General features: G+C 56.0%; 1 protein-coding gene across 2 annotated transcripts in view; it reads right to left on the reverse strand.

Moving 5' to 3' along the window:
* Window positions 1–3,125: 3,125 nt before the first annotated feature.
* The window catches only part of TNIP2 (TNFAIP3 interacting protein 2), a 35,600-nt gene continuing 25,299 nt past the window's right edge, over window positions 3,126–13,426 (reverse strand). The window contains exons 2-6 of one of the 2 annotated variants that reach the window (XM_036085706.2): window positions 8,210–8,497; window positions 6,561–6,650; window positions 5,854–6,120; window positions 5,654–5,773; window positions 3,126–3,851 (exon numbers count right to left, since the gene is read on the reverse strand). In XM_036085706.2, the coding sequence (XP_035941599.1) occupies window positions 3,597–3,851; window positions 5,654–5,773; window positions 5,854–6,120; window positions 6,561–6,650; window positions 8,210–8,497 (1,020 nt within the window). In that variant the 3' untranslated portion in view covers window positions 3,126–3,596. The remainder of the gene's footprint in view (window positions 3,852–5,653; window positions 5,774–5,853; window positions 6,121–6,560; window positions 6,651–8,209; window positions 8,498–13,426) is intronic. The other variant, XM_036085708.2, reaches the window with a different exon arrangement.

Below are 13,426 nucleotides of genomic sequence, written 5' to 3' on the forward strand. Positions count from 1 at the left end.
AGATGTTTGGAAGAATTCACCAGTGAAGTCATCTGGGCCTATAATTTTCTTTGTGAAAATATTTTTAATTACAGATTGTTTACTTAATGGCTACAGAGCTACTCAGGTTTTCTCTTTCTTCTTGTATCTGTTTTGGTTAAGTTGTATTTTTCAAGGATTTTATCCGTTTCATCTGTTAGATTTATTAGCATAAAGTGTTCGTAGTAGTCCTCTTAGAGATCCGTAGTGATGTCCCCCTTTTCATTCCTGCTTATCAGCAGTTTGTCCCCTGTCTTTTCCTCATGAGTCTTGTTACTGGTTTGTTGGTGGTGTTGCCATTTGAAAGAACTCTTGGCTTTGTTGATTTTTCTGTTTTCTATCTCATTGATTTCTGCTCTTATATTCTGTCCTTTCCTTTCTTTGGGTTTAATATGCAGTTCTTCTCCTAGCTCTTGAGATGGGCACTCAGATCACTGAATTTTAACCTCATTTTCGCTCAGTTCAAAGTATTTTCTCATTTCCATTGTGTTTTTTCCTTTGCCCACAGACCACTTAGAAGTGTGTTGAGAATTTGGTATTTATCTGTTACTGAGTTGTGGTTTAATCTCACCACGGTCAGAGAACATAAATTCAGTGATTCGGTTCTTTGGAATATGTTGTGACTTGATATATGCCCCACAGATTTGTCTCTGTTGGTAAGTGTTCCACGTAGAGCTGAGAAGAATTCTAGTTGGCTTTTGTTGGGCGTAATGTTTGCCATATGCAAAGGAGGCCAAATTGGTTAAGTATTTTGGTTAAATCTTTAGTATCCCTGCTCTTCTCTGAGAGGTGTGTTAAAATCTTCAAGCTATGATTGTGCATTTATCCAGGTCTCCTTTTCATTTATATATTTTGAAACCATGTCATTCATGGCTTCAAAATGAGAGTGGCTACATCCACTCCCTCATTATCTTGGCCAGTGTTGGCAGGGTGTGTCTTTTTCTATCCTTTTCTCTGTTCTTACATTTAAAGTATGCCTCTGCTAACGAGCACATACGTGAGAGTTTATTTTCACCCAGCCTGATAATCATGATCTTTCAGTCAGTATTTGATCCCCTTATCTTTAAGTTAATTACTGATAGAGTTGGGTTTGTTTTTTTTTTTTAAGATTTTATTTATTTATTTGAGAGAGAGAGAATGAGAGAGAGCGAGCACATGAGAGGGGGGAGGGTCAGAGGGAGAAGCAGACTCCCTGCTGAGCAGGGAGCCCGATGCGGGACTCGATCCCAGGACTCCAGGATCATGACCTGAGCCGAAGGCAGTCGCTTAACCAACTGAGCCACCCAGGCGCCCCTAGAGTTGGGTTTAAGTACACGTGTACATCTTGCCATCTATTTTCTGTGTGTCTCATCTCTTCCTTATTCCTTTAGTTTTCCTAACTTGTCTTGCTTTGGATTAATAAAAACATTTGTTCTGTTCACTTTTTAGTTAAATATTTGTATTACTATTTTAGTGGTTACTCTAGAAATTATGCTTCCCTACTGCATTACAGTCCACCTTAAATCAATGCAAAAACTCCTGTGTAAGTTCATTAAATACTCCCCCCACACACACACCTAGAAAGCTCTCGTGGCCACGTTTGCATGTTTTAAAGCCCTCAAAAGGACTTAGTCAGTAATCCTTATCTATCCACTCCCATCTTCTTCACTCCTTTCTATATTTGTTTTTATCCAGAATCACTTCCCTTCAGCTGGAATAATTTCTATAGTACAAATTTCTTGTAGTAGAGTCTGTTGGATATAAATATCATTACCTTGTATTTATCTGAAAATACCTTCATGCTGCCTTTATTTTTCCTACATCTAATTTTTTTTTTTCTTAAGATTTTATTTTTAAGCTTAAACTCACAACCCCGAGATCAGGAGTTGTATGCTCTACCGACTGAGCCAGCCAGGCGCCCGTCTAGTATTTTCTCTTGCATATTGCATTTGTGGTTAGTACAGTGTAAGGTCTGAGATTCTGCCCATCTCTAAAAAAAAGTTGGTTCTTGTTCCAATAGGCAGGTGATTTGTTGGTTGATTACCTGGGACTCATATGCCTTTTTAGAGCAAGGGCTATTTCCATTTTGTCCCAGGATGTCAACTTTACTCTTGAGGCCTGGCCCTTCTAGGGTTTCAAAGGAAAACCTGAAGTGTTTACTAAGCCCTTCTAACCTTGAGGGACCCAGATTCAAAGCTGTTACCCTGTAATACTCAGCCACGGGGATGCCTGCTAAGCTGTTTTCCATCTGCTCTTCTCACCCCAGAATCATTGGGGTCTTGCTCGAAGCATGCACAATTTGGGGGTCAGCCAAGGATGTGAGGGTTCCCCCTTTTGTGGCTCCCCTCTCTCTGGGATGTCCCCATCCTCTCTTTCCAGTGTTCAGATGTCCACAAACTCTTCCAACTCCGACAGGCTTTTCTGCTGTAGCCTACCCACCTCATGCCACACAGGCCGGGTCCCTTCCAGCCGGGCTCCGGCAGAAAGGGGTACGCAGGGAGTCCCCAGAGGAGGCAACACCTGAACTCGGACTTGAGGACTGAACCACATGGAAGGGTGAGTTCCAGGAAGAAGTACAGAACATGCAATTAAGAACACGGGTTCAAATCCCAGCTTTGTCATTCAGCCACTGTGTGACCTTGGGCAAGTGAATTAACCCCTCTGTGCATTTTCCTCGTCTGTGTTGAGGATGATCTAACGTGTGCATCCTGGAATTGCCAGAAGGGTTAAATGAGTGACCCTGGCAAACACTTAGCCCAGCGCCTCAGTCTCCCCTCCTGCCTTCTCCCTCCTGTCCCCTGCTCCACTGGCGGGCCCTCCGCAGCCCCACCTTGCTCTCTGTGGCTCTGCTGTGCTCTCAGCAGGCACCTGCTTCCTCTCCTTGTTTCCAGCCCTTGACTTCACATCCTGGGCTGGGGCTGAAATTGCCCAAAGGCAAAGCTGGGTGGGCGCCAGGTCACATGGCCCCCCGACAGGCAGGCCTGGCTGGACTCCAGCCAGTCCATCTCGGTCCCTTGGCGCGTGGCAGACATGGGAGTATTTCTCCTCACCGGCTGGTCTAAGTCCGGCCCGACTGGAAATACTACCGGTTCCTGCACCCCAGCCCCCAGGATGCATGCTCAGAGCGCTCACCAGAGTAAGTACATTTATTATGAAAATAGTGCACACGAAACGTCTCTGGACTTTCAGATACGCGGCAAAGGCTACTGCGGTACATTTCAGTGCAGACACACGGCTCTGCCCAGGTGCGAGCTGCCACCAGAGCGCTCAGTTCTGCAGACCTCCTGGTCCTCAGTCAACAGAACACCCTGGGGCCCACACGTGTGGTCCCCACAGGCAGCCCGCTCTTCCCAGCAGCTGCGGCACGCCCGGCGGGGGGCGCCTATTGGCCTGGATCCCTGCACCCAGTTGCTCCCAGCCTCTCAGCCTGGCAGCCGGGGGGCCACACTCCCTCCCAGGAGCAGATGCCCCACGGGAGGTTCCCTCTGACCTGGTCTGTTCCATCGCCCGAGGAGGACCAAGGTGAAGGATCCGAAGCACCCTCAGCCTGTTCTGGGCCCCAGACCTGGAGGGCGCTCTCCCTCTCCCGGCCTCGGGGCTCACTGGCAGCACTCAGCCACATGCCTGAAGAGCTCCTCGCCTTGCTCGTCACCGAAGCACCGCAGGCAGTGAGGGCACTGAAGGTCCCCCTGCCCTCTCCGGGTCGCTCTGCCCTCGGCGGGGGAGTCCAGCCCCTGAGATCCAGTCCCCGCCCTCCAGCCACTGGGTGCCACGAGCTCCAAAGCATCCGTCTCTAAGTACTTGGAGGTTCTGTTTCCCGTGTGAATCCGGCAGGAGCCTGGCTCGCGGCGGTCCTGGAAAAAAGGCCAAGGTCGGTTTACGTGGGCTGCCCTGGAGACCACAAAATCACGTGTTGGGTTCTAGCACTTGAGATATTTCTTCTATCCTTGAGTGAGACTCACACCCCTCACCCTGCTTCCTGGAGTAGCCCAGAGCCCAAACGTGGCGGTGCTCCGTACAGAACCGAAGCGGGCACACAGACACCGCTGCGTGCGCTCAGGGAGGGACAGGGTCGAGCGGGGCGCACCCCCACCCCGGGGCGGGAAGGCCTGAGCGGCCCCTCGGCCCTGGAGACCTGCCCCGGACACCTCAGTGGAGAGGGGGGTGGCAAAGCTCAGGGCGGAGAGCCGGGCGACCCGTGCCTCGGCCCCGCTCTGCACCGTCTCTGCGAGGCCCAGGGTCCGGAGCACCTGGGAGCCCCCCGAGGCAGCAGGGGTCCCCAGACAGCGGTCGTGTGTGAGCCGTGGCCTGCCACGCTCCTCACTGCTGCTCAGGAACCTCACCTTGAGCACCCGTGCCGAGGGCCACGCAGGCGCTGGGCATCAGAGCGAGTGCTGCCCAGCGCTCGAGGGGCCGCGGGCTGCGGCGGAGCAGGACACAGAGGCTCAGGCTCCACCAGACCTGGAGCCGGTTCTGGTCACTCCTCCGGGCCCTGAGCCGTGGAGAGGCTGCCGAGGACCACCCCCTGAACGACCTTTCAACCCAGGAGCACATGCTTCCCTGAGAAAACCCACAGGCCGAGCCAAACCGCGGGAAGACCGCGTGCGGCTGGCTGTGCGGGAGGACGCCCAGTGCCCGCCCGGCCACGTGGGGGGGTCCTGAGCCAAAGCCCTTAGTCCCGGGGCCTGAAGACAAGCAGGACCTCCCGATGGAGGCCGAGAAGGCTGCTGGGGCTGCTGAGGCCCTCCGGCATCTCCCCGTCGGCCTGCAGACTCGGGGGGGGGGCAGACCTCAGCCACGGTCCCCACCCACTTCCCCATAATGCTCCGTCCGGGCCCACGGCTACGGACTTAGTCCGAGAGTGTGGAAGAGAGGGTGTCCCCCATGACTCCCTGCACCCCTCCCGCAGCGGGGAACGCACAAGCCACCGACGACCGCAGCGGCCACACCACAGGGCAGCGCGGGCAGCTCCCCCGGCCCACGAGCCAACCCGAAGGGGCAGCTCCGAGGTCCACTCAGCGTCCCTGCTCCGCCCGGTACGTCGAGCCCCACTACTGCCCAGGCTCTGTCCAGACGAAAGTTCTTTGAGGGGCTCAGGGTTCCCTGCAGGGCCAGAGGTGTGCTGGGCACTCGCTGAGGGGCTAAAGAAACTAAGCTTTCCTGGGGTGTCCGCAGGGCAGAGAGGAGAAGAGGCAGGTGGGTGCCAGGGGTCCCGCAGTGAGAGACTTTGTCAGTTCTGACACCTGCCAGGCCTCCCGGGGAGGGGAGGGCCCACTGGCCCATAAGGCACATCTCCCCACACACGGACCATGAGTTGGGGGACGTCACTGGGCACCTGGGGCCTCGGTGTCCAGGTCTGCGGAATGGGGTAACCAGGGTCCCCGCCTCACAGCAAGGAGGCGACGTGTAGGCAGGAAGGCCTGGTAGGGGGCCCGGAGCCCAGGACGGGCCCCGTGGACAGCCACCTCCTCCGTCACACCACCGTGACAGACGGCTCCCGCCACCACGCCCCGGGCGCCAGGCAAGGCGGCTCTGACCCAAGCGGGCCAACGGGCTTGGGCCGTGACAAGTGTCTCGGGCCGACACTCAAAATTCAGGAAAAGAAAAACGAGAGAAACGCTGAGCCTAAACGAGGAGCAAAGCCCTGGGACCCCACCTGTGTCCAGGACGCCTGCTGCCGCAAGGAAGCCACCTGTTCCTCGAGCTCCTGAATCCTGCTCTGGGCCCGTTCCCGGTCTGCCCTCTCTGAGGTGAAATCGTCCTTGTACGCGAGAATCTGCAAGGAGGCGAGACGCTCGGCTGTCACTCGGGAAGGAGGCAGACCCCCGCCGCGGCCGCCCGGAGCCCCCGCGCCACCTGCTGCTCCAGCATCTGCACGCGCTCCAGCGCCGCGTCGTGCGCCCCCCTCACGGCCGCCAGCTCCCGCCTCGCGGCCGCGCACACGCCCATCTTCTCCTCCAGCTGCCGGTTGAGCCTGGAAATCTCCTTCCTCATCAGCTCGGGGCAGGAGGACCTCTCAGGCTCGGGGGGGGCCTGCAGCCCCTGCAGCTGCGCGTGGAGCCCCCTCACATACTCGTCCCTGCTGGCGTCGTAGCGCTGCCACTTGGCATTGAGGTCTTCCACCTGAGGGGACGCAGCCACAGAGCTCTGGGTGACGGCGGCCGAGGCCAGGAGGCTGTTAGCCGCAGTCAGCCGCGGAGTCCCGGCCCGCCACTGCTGTTGCCTCGCCCTGCTCTGTCCAGAGGGGACACTGAGACCGCCAGCTGCACCCGAGGCGCCGTGAGGACGTCCACGGGCCACTGGCTTCCACCGAAGCGGACTTGGTGCCCTTCTCCTGCCTTAAAAGCTGTACCTGAAACTCCTGCACCTCCTTTCTCGACCTACGCGTTGACCTGGGGGGACAGAGCAGGACAGGGCGCGTTCTCTGCACTCTGAGGCAGAAAGGCAGGTCTCTGGGGGCTGTGTGTGTCAACCCAAGTGGCCTGAGGGGGACACAAGCCCTGAGCACCACAGAGAGGGTAGGACCCTCCCCTGCGGTTGAACAAAATGGCACAGATACTCACATGAGTCACCTTCTGTCGTAACAGTCGGTTTTCTTCCCGTAACTTCTCGATAACAGCCTGTCCAGAGGCGGCCCCGCCTGTACGCTCTGGCTGCAGAAGGAAGGGACAGAGGGGAGACGCCGTGTCGCTGAACATGACGCAGCAAGAAGGGAGGAAGAAGCTAGACCTGCAGACCGAGGCCCCCGATGGCGCTCATCCAGCAACGCGTCCCCCGGCAGGCGAGCATGCAGGAGGGAAGCAAAGCAGAGACCGGAAAGGCTGGAGGGGAGGGGGGCGGGGTTTGCTCTGGCCCCGCCCAGGCCGCCGCCATGGACTTGCATCCAGTCGTGCATCTGGTGTCCCATGGCCTCAGATGCTCCATCATCACGAGGAGTCGGGAGGGTAGGCAGCTCAGCCCCGCGGGGCCACAGAGAAGGCTCCGGCCTGGGCCCCCTGGCGCAGGCCTGGCCCGGAACCCAGCTCCCCTCCTCCAAGCCCATGACAGCATCATGTCTGCAGAGTCAGGGTCGACCTCAGTGGTTCCACACGTGGCGATCTGACCCACACCGTGCTCACGCCGAGAAGCCACATCCCAAACCAACCCTAACAATGGTGGGCAGACCTAAGTGAAAAGTCTCATGAGAAGTCCATCTGAATCCGAGAACTGCAGTGCATTTAACAGAACGGGGGGCTATATGTTGGTGACATCGTTTCTGAGAATTCCCCTTGAACGATAAAGGAAGTGGGTGTCCTCACCGAGCAGGCGCCGGGAAGCCCCGGGTGACTCAGCCGAGTCCCAGGCTGAGAAGTGACGCTGCTTTAGGGGCTGCACCGACCCCACAGCGGCCCCGGGCCAACCCTCCTGCGCAGCCACTTCCAAGTCCCCACAAGGAAATGACACAGTGACTCAAAGTCGAATGAGCATGCCCGCTTCCTCCCAGACAGCCCTCGTCTTTTGGCTTCTGAAATACACGGGTGTTCTTTCTGAGGTTCCCTTTTTGTGGAATCCCCCCATCGGGAACGGGTGGTTCTCAGATCGACGTTCTCCCCACGCAGGCTCTCAGTGAAGAGGCTGCTAAGGAGCCAGGCGACCTGTCCACCCCGCACCCCCTAGAATACCGCAGAGCGCATTTCCAACGTGACCATGGTGGCAGCTCCAGAGAGCCGCCTGGAAAGAACCCTGCTCCCCGCCCCAGGCTGGGCAGCGCTGCTCCGCGCAGACTCGTGGAGCCACAGGAGGCCGGCACCCACTGCCCTCGTGACGGGCTGGGGCCTGGCCCCGCACACGGGGCACGGAGAAGGGCAGTTTGCTCATCTGCCCAACGCTCGAGTGCTCGCACTTGCTCGGAGCAGGCCTGCCAGCCCGGTTCTGCCCTCTGGTCCTCAGCTGGGTGAGGCCGAGGAGGCCAAAGCACAGGGCCGTCGGGAGGGAGGGGCTGGGGAAATGGGCTCCCCTGCTTTCCTATCACATTCTGCATGTTCTGTCCTTCTAGAAGAAACCCCTGGATGGCTGGGCTTTGCCACAACAGCTGGGTCTCACACTGAGAACAGAAGTGGGCTCTGGGCGCCCCGACCCCTGTGACGGCAGCGGGATCGTGCGGCCCCGACACAGGGCCTCCCGCCCCAGGGAGGCCTTCACCGTCCTCGGCGCACACAGGCGCGGGGCTTACCTCCGGACCCTTCTCCCCCGCGTCCCCCTGAGCGCGCTGTCGTTCATCCAGACACTTGGCCAGATGCTGGCACATGTGGGCGGTGGCGGCCAGAGTCCTCCGCAGCTGATGGGTCTCATCAGCCAAGGAGCGGCACAGGATGTCGCTGGCAGCCCGGGCCCGTTCCTTCTCCGCCACACTCCTCCGCAGCAGTGCCACTTCCCGCTCTCGCTCGCGCTCCGGCTGGCTCATCAGCTGCTGCGTCTCCTTCTCTTTTTCTTCTAGCTGCTCAGAAAGTCTCTCAATTTCCTAAGTGGAAGATTTAAAAGCACAGTTCATTTTATTAAAAGCAGCAAGGTCAGAAACAGTTGTTCATAAAGCAAGAGAAAAAGTGGCACGGACCCGCCATCGCTAGATGACGGACACGCTCGTTCAGAGGTCAGCTTCGGAACTGTGATTCACTGGTTTTTCAGCTTCTAATGTTCTGTCTGAAAGTTCATCTAAAATTCTGCTTTCACAAGCAAGTTCACAATTTTAGACAGTACATCATCAAATTACTAAGTGTGGCAACTCCAAAGGCTTCTTTATGGGAAGGCTAGAAATTGCAGCGGCTAGTCCCCCCAACGCCGTGCGTGTCCTAACCCCCGGGACTTGGAATAGGACTTTATTTAGAAGCAGGGTCCTTGCAGATGTAATTAGTTAAGAGGAAGCCATTCTGTATTAGAACAGGCCCTGATCCAGTGACTCCTGTGCTTAGGAGGAGGAAATGTGGACACAGACACAAGGTTGAGTGAGGACAGGGGCCCAGGGCAGAGAGATGTGTCAGGGGCGCAGAAGCCACCAGAAGCCCCCAGAGCCTCAGAGGGAGCACGGCCCCGCCGACACCTTCAGCTCAGGCTCTGGCCTCTAGAAGTGTGGAAGATGACACCACTGCTGTTCTAAGCCCCGTTTATGGTGCTTTGTCACGGCACTGTAGGAAACGAATACACCCAACCCCAATCACTTCTTAAAAACAAAAGTCCCGGGGCGCCTGGGTGGCTCGGTCGTTAAGCATCTGCCTTCGGCTCAGGTCATGGTCCCGGGGTCCTGGGATCGAGCCCCACATCGGGCTCCCTGCTCAGCGGGGAGCCTGCTTCTCCCTCTCCTGCTCCCCCTGCTTGTGTTCCCTCTCTCGCTGTGTCTCTGTCAAATAAATAAAATCTTTAAAAAAAAAAAAAAGTCCTTAAAATTACAATCTGCTTTCTGTCTGGCCTTACTGTTGTACTTCAAAGAACGCTGCCGCACCCGCAGTGAGAGGAGGTGGGCAGGGTGAGCCAGGGCAGCCTGCAGGTGGGAAACCAGCGGGAGGGCGCGCAGGGAAGGCGGGAGCTGGCCTCCACCCCGCGCGGCTCACAGCCCCTACCCCCACCCATGCGTGTGAGGAGGGACAGACACCAGGACCCCCAGAAGAAGGAGACGCCAGGCCACGTTACTAAAGGACCCGTTTTGCTTTAAGCAAAAAATGTGCGTGGCTGTCACAAATTCAAACATACGGAAGGAAATGCCATGAGAACTGAAATCCTCTTTCCCCACTGACCCCTCCACCTCAAGTGCCACTTTGCAGAGGCATTTCCTCTTCACCATTTGGGCACATATCTTTCCAGAATGTGTATGAGCATCCACAGCGGCAGTCTTCATGCACAGATGGGGCCTACGACAGCGTGCTCTTCACCTTGCTCGCACAGCAGCACAGACCTGCCTCATTCCTTCTGACTGCAGCCTGGAACCCCACAGTAGATTCCAGATTTGCAGAGAACACCTCCAACCGATGGACACGGCCCATGGGAGACATGCCCCGAAGTCACACGACTGGACCGTTTTCAAGACTGGTGGGGGCGCCTGGGTGGCTCACTTGGTTAAGCGTCTGCCGTCAGCTCAGGTCATCATCCCAGGGTCCTGGGATCAAGTCCCGCATCGGCTCCCTGCTCCGAGGGGAGCCTGCTTCTCCCTCTGCCCGCCGCTCCCCTTGCTTGTGTGCTCGCTCGCTCTCCCTCTCTCTCTCTGACAAATAAATAAGTAACTAAAATCTTAGAGAAATAATTGGTGGAACTCAGGGGCCCGCCCTGGCTCCTGGACCAACACCCGAACCCATGAGGCAAAGGCTCCCGCACCCAAACTCCCCACGCACCTGCGGTGACCTCCATCACTCTAACCAGGTGACCCAGAACACATTCTGGAAGTCTCACCCTCTCGAGTTTTTAAGAGCCTTCTCTTTCTCACTTCCTTCAACTTCACTCAAGAAGTTAAGAACAAGACCAGAAAGAAGAAAAGCCCTCGTTAGGATGGTCAGTCTGGCTCTCTTAGCAAAGGTCTAGAGGAAGAGGCTGTTCCAGACCCACGTCCCAAGGCAGGCCTGAAAAGAGAGGCCAGTGGGACATGTCCAACATCAAGTGCAGGAGTGACAGGATGGGGGCAGTATGACAGAGTGTAAGACGGAAACCACCCCCGGCAAGGCGCCCAGAACAGGGACAGCTGCCCGACGTGTCCGGCAGCCGCGTTCCCTCATCCCTTCGCAGGGGTCTGAGATCCAGGGGCACGTCGGCCGCACAGCCGCTGAGGCCACTCCTTTCACTTTCCTACTTGAGGGCCGCTCCCTGACCTCCCCCCTGAGTAGAGTCCAGGCCTTTCTGGGCTGAAGGAAGAGGAGGCCCCTCCCTGAAAGCTGGCCCCTCAGCATCGGTACCTCCTCCCAGCAGACGGCCCTTCAGCACCAGGCAGGACCCGCAGGCCTTGGAAGGACAGGGCCTGGGGGCCGTGTCCACACAGCCACGGGCTGCCAGCTGGTGCCAAGTCACCTGGCCTGGATGTGGCCATGACCAGACACAGCGCAATGGGGCATTTATGCAGCTGAGAACCAACCAAATGGCTCCTTAACATAAAATTCTATGAACAAGAAAAATAAGGCCAAATCCCAGGCTAAGCTCAGGTTCCCACTGCTGACTCTTCCTGTGGCCTTGAGCCTGGAAACACAAAACTAGGCCTCTTAATTAGCCTTGAATTTGTTTTCTTTAAAAACTGAGAGCAGGGGCCCTATCCCGTGCTCTCATGTCTGGACAGGACTGCAGGAGCCCCGCCCTCTGGTGTGTCCAGCCCCTGGCCTGGCCTGGTTTCCCTCTGCCCACGTTACACCTTTGGTCTGGCTTTGTTGCCGCTGGTGGAGGGAGGTGCCTGAGGGCAGTAACCTTTCTTTGCCGTGCTCGCTGATCTTAGACTTTGTTACCCTCAACAGTGGCTCAAACACGTGCATGGAGTGAACAGACGGTGCATAAAGACGTCTGCCCCGAGTGCAGTTTCCATTAAAATTTCAAAGTTACTCAAATTAGCACAATGGAGAAATGTCTCTATCCTTGTCAATATCTAATACTGAAGTCTGTTCAGGGTAAATACGTCTCTGTGTGAAACAGATATCGACCCATATGCAAATATATGTAATACAAATACAGACGGGAGTCCTATAAACAATACCCATAAAGGCTGCTCTCCAGGGGACTCATAAATTTAGCAAATAACCGCAGTGACGGCAGGAGCAGCTCTTGCCTGCTACGCCCTCCCTCCGTACCAGCCATGCAGTTTCCACACATCCTACGAGACAGCTTCTACCATCTCTCCCATTCTACGGTTGGGCAGACTGAGGCTCTTGGGGTCGGTAGCCACTGGAGTGACTGGGTAAAGAGGCTACCACAGCATCTCCTCTAGCTTCCGCACGTCCTCTTGGGGCTGGAGGAGCTTTGGGCAAGACCTGGGTTCTAAGCATGCTTCCTCACTGGTCAACTGGAGACAGCAGGAGAAACAAGCATCCCTACAAATGCGGGGGGGGGGGGGGCAGCATGTCCCCTGGCTCCGGGGGGGCTCGTGGACCTTCCCGAGGGCATGCTTTGTCTCCACACCCCAGCCCCGGGCACCGGGCCCGGCCCCATGCAGATGCCCAGTAACTGTCTGGGAGTGAGGGCAGTACAAGGGTCAGGACCTGGGCTCTGTTCTCAGGCTGCTCACAATACAGACACGGAAAACCCACAGACACGTGGCCACCTACAGGGGTGAGGTTAGTTCTAAAGGACTCACCAGCCTTATTTTTGTCTTAAAAACCAGCTTTCAAACATCACTTTAGAAAGAACCTAGCTCACACGGAGGCTTGCTGGGGGGCACTACCCTACTCTCCTTCAGAGCTGGGAATACAAAGTGTGAAGAATTCTGTAGTCTAGGGGCGCCTGGGTGGCTCAGTCGGTTAAGCGGCTGCCTTCGGCTCAGGTCATGATCCCGGGGTCCTGGGATCGAGCCCCACATCGGTCTCCCTGTTCAGGGGAGAGCCTGCTTCTCCCTCTCCGACTCCCCCTGCTTGTGTTCCCTCTCTCGCTGTGTCTTTCTCTGTCAAATAAATAAATAAAATCTTTAAAAAAAAAAAATTATAAAAAAAAAAAAAAAAGAATTCTGTAGTCTTGTGGATCAGCCTTAAAAATAAGAGGCACAGCCTCCCGGTCCTCATCCCTCTGTTAGTACGCTCGGCTGCCCTAACCAGTCCACAACAGAAGTTCACTCTCTCACAATTCTGGAAGCCAGAAGTCCCAAATCCAGGCATCAGTAGGGCCGTGCTTCTTCCAGGGCAAAAAGGAAGAATCCTCCCTTGCCTCCTCCAGCTCCTGGTGGTTGCCAGTAATCCTGGGCTTGTAGATGTACCACTCCAATCTCTGCTTCCATCTTCATGTGGCCTTCTGCTAAGGACACCAATCATCAATCCACCCTAACCTAGTATGACATCGTTTTAATTCATTACATCTTGCAAAGACCCAATTTCCAAAAAAGGTCCCATTCACAGGTTCCAGATGGAAACGAATTGGGGGTGAGGGGGACACTGTCCAACCCAGTATAGTCCTCCCTTCTCTCTCCTTCCTGAGCATCACAGCCCAGCCCAGGACTGTCCCTGCGACCAGCCCCTGTGGGACTGTAAGAGATGAGAACAGGCTGGAATTGTAAGGCCAGTTAACTGAGCCTTTACCCCAAGTGCCAAACACTTCAGATGGACCCTGGGAAGCAGCAGTAAGATAGCAACATGCTTCCTCCCCTCCAGAAGAGTGTGGTGGAGAGCAAGGTGAACAGACAAGGACAAAACCTAACATGGCTTGGAGGAATCTGGGACGCTGGTGGAGCAGGAAGCACCAGGAATCTACCTCCCCACCTGAGAAACAGTGGCATTGGCAGAAT

This window comes from Halichoerus grypus, chromosome 3, assembly GCF_964656455.1.
Source record: "Halichoerus grypus chromosome 3, mHalGry1.hap1.1, whole genome shotgun sequence".
Classification (NCBI taxonomy): domain Eukaryota; kingdom Metazoa; phylum Chordata; class Mammalia; order Carnivora; family Phocidae; genus Halichoerus; species Halichoerus grypus.